The following is a 9374-nucleotide window of genomic DNA, read 5'->3' on the forward strand; positions in this document are numbered from 1 at the left end:
CTTTTTATCATCAAACTTTGGACGTGTTTCTTGTGTCTTTTCAGCATCGATTATCAATTTCACGAATAAAAATATTCCCAGACAACAATCTGTTCACTATTACTGATCACAATTATAAATATTCCCTTCGAAATAGACTCCTTAGCCTAATGAATTCGAAGCGTAACCGCCATGCAAGCCGATTTACACCTTGCGTCATTTTTCAAAAACGACGGACGGTTAGTGCAATAATTAATTCGAAAATATTCAAACTGTTTCAAATGTATATATAAGTAATAAAACGTGATCAAATCTTCTGAGAAGGCCTTCGGCCTTCACAGGATTTGATCACGTGACCGACCCACTTCAATTCCCATTGAAGTTTATAAACTTGTTATTTATTTCTTAAATAATCACTTATTAACATTACAAACATCAATCTCAGTTAAATGCAAAATATCCTTGCCATTTTTTTTAGCAACAGAACTCTTTACCATACATGCTCGACAGACTACAAAACATGCGAATTGTTAACCTAAACATGTTGCATATATATAGCTCGGACCCTCCTAAGAAACACGAACCCGGCTATCTACGTAAAATTGCTATGGAAAGTCATTGGTTTGAAGCTTTATATGTCTTATGTAACCCCAACCCCCGAATCGTTTTTTTTTTACGGTTGGGAGTGAGTGAAAGCTTTAGGGGGCTTGTCAAGAAATTTCTGGGTTGGAGTTTTTATTTATTTATTTATTTATTTTAGCTTGAGCCCTGGAACAAAATTCCTCGATCCGCGCCTGATCAGTATTAAAATTTGTACCCGGGAAGGGGGGGGGGGTAAATCTTATTTTTAAAATTACGGAACAACCAATCTTCCCAATTCAGTTTATTTCTTTTTTTTCAATAGTTCATAAAGAGTGAAAAGGAATGTGGATCGCATATGGTTTCACCTCCGCCCCAGCCCTGACAACTTGAAGAAGCTATATCCCCCCCCCCCTTTAAAAATTTCTTTGTGTACAAAATAAAATGATTATAAAATGAATATAAAGGGACGAATGATACCTTGACTATACATAATAATCCTAATATTTAGAAATTGTTAATTAAAACCGGTTACGCAAACATCCTGAAGGGAGGCCATTACCTTAAATCATGTGACTTCGGGTCAAATAAATTCTCAACTCGAAAGTACACGACATAAGCGAGAAAGGTGACAGTCTTTGCTTTGTCTGCCCGTGACACTCTCTGTTTTTGTTTTCAGTATGTCTGCATTAAGAGGGAGCGCCAGACTTTTCAGTCGTGCCAGACCTTTATTCAGTAAGTTATTTTACTAAAGCAATTTGATTGTAAAATCTTAGACTCACCAGAAAGTTCGACATCATGGCCACAAGACGAGTTATCTAACTTTGCTTACAACAGCTATCTGTTTAATAAGTTTTTATCTAAATTCTGTGAAAGTTTGATTTCAGACCAAGTTTGACTATAGTCAAGAATTAAGTTATTTCAATGACATTGTTTTAAAGTGATTTTTTACTGTGTTTAGTCTGGGCTACAGGTGAACAAACGAAAACTAAGAAATTGCATAACCCAGTTTACATAAGCTGTCACGGAAGGCTTACAATACAGGACACATAGTCAGGCCTACTGTATTATACAACTGTCGATAAAAGAAATATGTATATAGTTTTGTTATAAGTTAAACGAATGCCGAAGTCATTGCATGTTAATTTTAGATACATAGCCGAAAGTGAAAGTAGAAACGTGTGTTCCCATCTTTTTAGTGAGACACCTTTAATATTTACAGAAGAACCTATTTGATTGACATTTTTTTGTATATTATCTTTAAAAAAATTATTATAGCTAGAAAATAAGTGTGTAAAAATATGATGATAGCATCCGATTGAATTACCATCATTCATGGCCTATTACAGTTCGCAATGTCTCCACAAAGGCTGCAGCTGGTCATGTGAGCAGGTCCCTGAAGCCCCTATTTCTAGGCACAGCTCTGGTGGGATATGGAGTCTATAAGTACATGAAATCCGAACAAAGTCTGGCTGAGTGTCTGATGCCAGTCGTCCATGCTGCTGGCCTTCCTGAGAGTCAGCCATCGGTAAGTTTTTGTCTCAAGCAGTTTCTGTAAGCTGGTGATATATACTTAATTCTGAAGATTAACATTGCCCATCTTATTTATTGCAGACTCAAAGCATAATATTCTGTTTTATATATCTTGAAAATGTTAAGGACAGGGATATTTAAGAAACATAGTGTTTTCATAACTGTCAAATGAATGACTAATCTATATTGTCAGTATTCAGAAATTATTACCAAGATGAGATTTTTCTTTCTTTTCTTTAGGTATACTCCCAAGGTAAGAACCATGCCTTGTACCTGTGGATCAATCTGAAGCCCGAGGCTAACGCCAAGGAAGTCGCTAAAGCTGTGGCCAAACTTCAGAAGTACGTAGATCAAGTCACCGACCCCAATATGAAGGATGAAGAAGACGAAATATTGGCTGGCGTGGGATTTGGACCCAACTTCTATAAGCAGGTGCCATATAGTTATATATATTTATATGATATTTTTACATTAATGGGTTTTGATGCATATGATACATGTTTGTTTGTTACAAAGTCTTGGAAGAATTAATGTTTGAAAACTTTTATTTTTGGACATATGCCCTGTTGTGTTTGATATATAATGTTTGGTCAACCAGTAAGTACATTTTTATAAAAAAATTTTAACTTATACAGATTGGAGGAAAACCAAAGGAGGAGTATACTTATCCCTTCCGCAAAGGATACCTGGGGGAAATGCCCAGCTCAGGTAAGTTTGTGTATAGAGGAGTATACGTATCCCTACCGCAAAGGATACCTGGGGGAAATGCCCAGCTCTGGTAAAACTGCAAATAGACTTCAACCCCGGAAATGCCAACATCCATAGATATAAGCTGGCTGGCACTCCCAAGTTATTTTCTTAAAGATGTTTAAATATATTATCACCAGAGAACATAAATTTGATTTTTATGTACATATAGAAAAGCTTCCGCAGCACAATTCATTTGTACAATGTTTCGAGATGGCCCAAGTCTGTCGTTAATCAAACTTTGGTCCATAATTTTTAGGTGGAGATGTATTCATCCATGCCAAGTGTAACACCCCCAGCAAACTGTTTGAGCTGGCCCAAGTCGTGATGAAGAATCTGCCGCCCAACAGTGTGGAATCATTTGAAGACATTTACAGCTTTGTGTACAAAAATGGCAGAGATTTGTCAGGTTTTATTGATGGTAAGTTTTTAGCTCACCTGAGCCGAAGGCTCAAGTGAGCTTTTCTGATCACATTTTGTCCGTCGTTCGTCTGTCTAGCTGTCCGTCCGTCCGTCTGTAAACTTTTCACATTTTCGACTTCTTCTCAAGAACCACTGGGCCAATTTTGACCAAACTTGGTACAAAGCATCCTTGGGTGAAGGGGAATTTAAATTGTTAAAATGAAGGGACATATCCCCTCGCAAGGGGAGATAATCAAGAAAAGACAAAAATAGGGCTGGGTCATTAAAAAATCTTCTTCTCAAGAACCACTGGGCCAGTACAGCTGAAACTTATGTGGAAGCATCCTGGGGTAGTGTAGATTCTAAATTGTTCAAATCATGACCCCCTGGGGTAGGGCGGGGCCACAATCGGGAATCAATGATTTACATAGAAATATATAGGAAAAATCTTGGAAAATTTTCTTCTCAAGAACCACTGAGCCAGAAAAGCTGAAACTTATGTGGAAGCATCCTGGGGTAGTGTAGATTCTAAATTGTTTAAATCATGACCCCCGGGGGTAGGGCGGGGCCACAATCGGGAATCAATGTTTTACATAGATATATATAGGAAAAATCTTTGAAAATCTTCTTCTCAAGAACCACTGGGCCAGAAAAGCTGAAACTTATGTGGAAGCATCCTGGGGTAATGTAGATTCTAAATTGTTCAAATCATGACCCCCGGGGGTAGGGCGGGGCCACAATGAGGAATCAGTGTTTTACATAGAAATATATAGGAAAAATCTTTGAAAATCTTCTTCTCAAGAACCACTGAGCCAGAAAAACTGAAACTTATGTGGAAGCATCCTGGGGTAGTGTAGATTCTTAATTGTTCAAATCATGACCCCCGGGGGTAGGACGGGACCACAATGGGGAATCAGTGTTTTACATAGAGATATATAGGAAAAATCTTTGAAAATCTTCTTCTCAAGAACCACTGGGTCAGAAAAGCTGAAACTTATGTGGAAGCATTCTAGGGTAGTGTAGATTCTAAATTGTTCAAACCATGACCCCCGGGGGTAGGGCGGGGCCACAATGGGGAATCAAAGTTTTACATTGAAATATATAGGAAAATTCTTTGAAAATCTTCTTCTCAAGAACCACTGAGCCAGGGAAGCTGAAACTTATTTGGAAGCATCCTGGGGTAGTGTAGATTCTAAATTGTTCAAATCATGACCCCTGGGGGTTGGGCGGGGCCACAATGGGGTAGTGTAGATTTCAAATTGTTTAAATTATGATAAGTGGGAAGGGTGGGGTCACAATATGTATTACAAGGGGGAAATCTGGTAAAGAACAGAATGGCCAAAGATTCTCAGGTGAGTGATGTGGCCAATGGGCCTCTTGTTTAGATAAAAGGATCACAACTGTATGTTTTGCAATCCAAACATGATATTTATTATTTGGCTGTATAATCAAACTTCAGGATATCTTTAACAAGGCAGGTGTGCCATGGAATTTTAAGATGTAAAGGTTCAAAATAAGATATCATATTTGACTTTTCCTTTGACACATTATCTCTTCATCTGACTTGTTCTGCTCTATTTTTAATTTTCATACCAGCTAAGATCAGATAGATTATGATGAATTAACTTTTTCTGGTCAAAGTATCTAATGTGATAGAAAATTAAAATTTAGAATAAAGAATAAAACAAGGGGGAAGATGTGATGTCAGACAAGTTAACTGTTTCATACTACTATAGGCCCCCTAGTGGTGATATCTATTGATTCAGATGTACATGTACTTTTAAAGAAGAAAAAAAACAGTAACAGATGGTAGTGGGTAAACCATTATAATTCACTTTTATAAACATGTACCAGATTCCTTATTTGTCTGAAAATAATTTCATAAAATTAGGGTGTCTAGTCATATCAGTTTTCAATAACTATTTTCTGTATTCCGTTTATAATGTTGAAATCCTCTTAGTCAGAATTACATATTATGATGTGTGATAGGGACAGAGAACGCGGCTGATGAGGAATCCCGTCAGAAGATTGCAGTAGAACCAGCAACGGGGGGTAGCTACGTGGTAAGTAGAATCTCAACTCTAACTATAAATCTTAATGAAATCTGTTGTGTCAGTTGTTTTTTTCAGGATCAACAAGTATATAGCTATAAGTTATCATGTCAACCATTATTTATTAAATGTACTATATAGATGTTTATGAAAAAGAAACAGCTCTCTCCAGCAGAAAAAAAAATTGAAAGTAAAAATCAAATTCTGCTTTAATTGCATTGAACTAAAAAAATATCTAACTATATGAAATGTTAATGCAGCAAAAATGTTGAAATATAGCAATTTTCTACAAGATTTAGAGTGCATGTGGTGCATTCCAAAAGATTTGTTTTCCAATATTTTACATGATTTTTGTGTGTTGTATTTTTTTGTTCGATCAAATGAATAGATTTGTGTTTTATTTAGATCACACAAAAGTGGATACATGACCTGCAGGTGATTGACAAAGAAAAGGGTAAGGAGGAAAAATTTCAGGCCAGTTTTTAAAGCATTTTACATGAGCATGTTTTTCAAATGAACAGTTTCTAAAACAAAGACAGGCTCTGACACACAAGCAGATGATACCAGGGTATCTTCAATCTAAGGTCATTACAATGACCTCTTTTGCAAATACAGTCTGACATTGGGTCAAATATTGAAAGATATGCCTTTCATATATATTGTACTATGGATTTCTCCCTTTACTCGATCATGACAAAGAGTATCCTGGGGGAGTGAATATTAGATGGATGCTTACTCCTTTATGGCACCTAATCCCACCTGTGCTTCTTAGAGAATCAAGTGTTTACTCTGTTCACAATTTGTATTTATGCTGCTTTGTTTCAGACAAGACGCTGGAATCGTGGGTGGGCAGATCTCGCCCTGACAGTACAGAACTAAGTCGTAAATCTATCACATCTCATGTAGCCAGAATGACCGGAGGTAAGTCTACTGCCATTATAAGTGAGAAAATAACTCTCAAGAGTTAATAGTTCTAAACTGTAAACCTGACATTATGTTTAAGATCATCTTTCTATTTACTGTTCACGTTCCAATGTTGTTATATGCAATATCCTCATTTTGTACCAAGAAACCTCATTTTGTACCAAGAAATATTCATGCAGGTTTAAAAGTCAGATTATTTCAATATCTATACTTGCCTTCGTCAGCTATTTACAATTTTGCTTAGGCTCTTACATTCATGTTCAAACATAAATAAAGTTAAATCTCCCCAGACCTGAAACTCTACATTGTTTCCATTCAATTTATGTTCAATCACTGCATATTTGGCATATCTTTTTGTAATTGCTTAGTGAAATAGCAGAGCTCTACAGGGTCTGTTTTTTTTTAAGTAAAAAGTTTGAATGTATGTCTTGCAATGTGATTTGTATAGGAAAAATTATTAATCATACATTTATGTTGATGATGTGTTCTTTTGCAACAATAACAATTTTTTTCTTTCAAATCCTAGGAAATGGCTGGCAACAAGCCAAACCCGTGGAGATTGTACGACAGTCCATGCCCTTCGGAACCCTGGGATCTGAAGCAGGTCTCTTTTTCATTGGCTACGCAGCCTCCCCTAAAAACCACGAGTACATGCTGGACCGCATGGTAGGAGCACGTGATGATACCAACTGTGACGACATCATGAGGCTGTCTAAGAATGTGAAGGGAACATACTGGTATTTCCCTGGAGCTGATGAACTCAAAAAGTTCGCTTGAAGTGCTTTCTTGTGATACAATCAAAGTCTGGGACTAAACAAATAACATTGTTGCTTCATTAAATGATTTAGCATTTATATAGATGTTTGTATGATAATAAATTTATTCATGCATTACCGGTAAACTGTAATATTTTTTTATTAAATAAACACATGTAAAAGTATAAGAACATGTACGCAATTTGCACAATAATAAAATGGTTTATATTTACCGATTTGTTTTTAAAGTACATTTGTATATAAAATACAAGGTTATTAAATTTAAATGTAGTATTTTTTTTTTTTAAGGAACTTTAAAAATTTATGGTAATATATGTCTATATATTTATGTGAACGTGAAATCTGAGAGAAACTTCCAGGGAAATTTTAAATTTGACCAGCTCTTGAAGATTTAATATGTCCACATCACAGGCCTTTGGACTGCTTTAATCGGCTTAAAAAAAATTGTATGTGTATTTATTTACACCTCAAATTTAATTATTTTTTTGATAAGCGATCTAAGGCCTGTGGTCCACATACATGTAGCAGTTTGAATTTTAAAAATAGGTAACCAAAAGAATAGAGAAAGGAATCACAATGATCATCATTGATGGAGCATTGTAATATTTTTTTAAAAAATCATCTAAAATGTAGAATAAGATTTTTATTTATTTATAAGAAGTCCCCTATTGTAAAATATTTAGAAAGCGAATCGTTACCCGGAGTTGTCTTTCATTCTTTTTATCATGCGTTGTGCTTTACAAAGAACGACTACCGGTACTAGGTCATGTAATGATATTAGGATCGATGTTGCGGAAAGGAATACACTTTATAGTTTATCAATACAGTAATTAAAATTTACGGATGAAGATTTTTGAGTCGAAAAGTGGATTAGTTAGGGAGAAAAATAAAGTTTGCAGCAGAAATAATAAATGCAGGGACCTATATCCCCGATCTTGGCTAGTCAAAGAAAAGTTTCATGGTCTATAAATAGCCTACTGCGGGGATTTCCATTTTGGTTTTTTGTTGGCTTAAGTCAAACGTCTGTTGTGGGCTCGTTAACAGCTGATTAGTAATATTGTCATTGATTTAAATTATATGTATTAAGTCAATGATTAGTCCACGACAGACAAACAGACAGAGAAATCTTATTTGATCGATTGCAATTTGGGAGAATATATACTCACTCAACATGCTCAAAGCCAAAAGGTAAGTGTCTGTCACTGTGTGCTTTCTTGTTTTTCTATTTTAAAAAAAAAAAAATCGCCTTCATCTGTTCAGTTGACCCTTTCCACTGATCATATATCATCTTTTCAAATTGCAGTATCAAATAATTTATAATTTTTTACCTGATCAGATACAATATATACAGGCCTAGTTACATATGTATATTGATTTATGACAGAATTAAGAATTAGGGTATCTGAGCCACATTGAAGAGTGTTCTCTGTCTGCAATCATGTCAGATGAGCGACGTGGCCCATAGACCTTTTGTTTTAATATTACAAACTTTCAAAAAAAGCATGATTTGATATTCTTTTTCTTCAGGTAAAACAGATTGATTATAATCGTTTTCCAAGTTGTGGAGGGGAATGGCACCAGGGTATAGAAAACACAATTTGGGCTGGAAGAGAAGAAATGGATAAATGTAAAGAGTAGGAAAAAACTGCAAATACCAGTAAGTCATTATACAGTAAAACTCATTTAATACAAACACAGATACAGGTAAACTTCGGTATCTCGACATCGGATATGTCGACAACCTGGGATATGTCAATGTCCGTCCGCGGTCCCGGCATATTTTGCTATAATTATAAATGATTTGCAAAAACAAATTAAAGATATAGCAAGGTAATTTCATAGGTCCCAGTGACTGCATTATAACTGAGTTTTACTGTATATCATTTCAAAATTGCATGTATATGCTAGGTCAGTGATGTTAATTTGTTGAATAAGGTTGCATGTACTCATGAACATCAAACTACGTGCTGTATACAGGGAAATTTTCGCCCCCGTTTTATTTTCGCCCTACTCATAAATGCATGGGCAAATTTAAAACATGGCGAATTCAAAGATTATAATATAATAATTTTTTTAACAAAACTGTGACTGAGCGAAACTGAAATATCTGGTCAAAATCGTTTGCAAGTGTGAATGGGAAAAAATACCAGGGGGGGGGGGGGATATTAAACCCGGTAAAGTCTTTCAATCCTGAGTAGATGCTGATAGTGACATACTTTATTCTTTTACATGTGTGGCTTTGTTTCAGTTTTAAAGTACAGTGGAGCATCTTTATTCTCACTCTGGATACATATGATCCAGGCCCTTCATTTCTAAACAATTTACCAAGTACCCAGTATCAATGTTTCCATAATTAAGTCTCTACCTATATATAGATGTTGTT

At 35.6% G+C, this 9374-nt stretch overlaps 1 protein-coding gene across 1 annotated transcript; it reads left to right on the top strand.

Annotated features, from left to right (window-relative positions):
• The first annotated feature begins 1121 nt into the window (after nucleotides 1-1121).
• LOC134229816 (dye-decolorizing peroxidase YfeX-like) lies at nucleotides 1122-7257 on the top strand. The gene is made up of 9 exons (XM_062711611.1): nucleotides 1122-1293; nucleotides 1908-2086; nucleotides 2332-2523; nucleotides 2727-2799; nucleotides 3098-3259; nucleotides 5230-5303; nucleotides 5697-5745; nucleotides 6117-6212; nucleotides 6742-7257. Exons 1-9 carry the CDS (start codon nucleotides 1239-1241, stop codon nucleotides 6990-6992), a joined length of 1131 nt encoding a protein of 376 aa, XP_062567595.1. The 5' UTR covers nucleotides 1122-1238; the 3' UTR covers nucleotides 6993-7257.
• The last annotated feature ends 2117 nt before the right edge of the window (nucleotides 7258-9374 follow it).

This window comes from Saccostrea cucullata, unplaced genomic scaffold, assembly GCF_032062105.1.
Source record: "Saccostrea cucullata isolate Sc308-1 unplaced genomic scaffold, CSIRO_AGI_Scuc_v1 ctg114, whole genome shotgun sequence".
NCBI classification, from domain to species: Eukaryota; Metazoa; Mollusca; class Bivalvia; order Ostreida; family Ostreidae; genus Saccostrea; species Saccostrea cuccullata.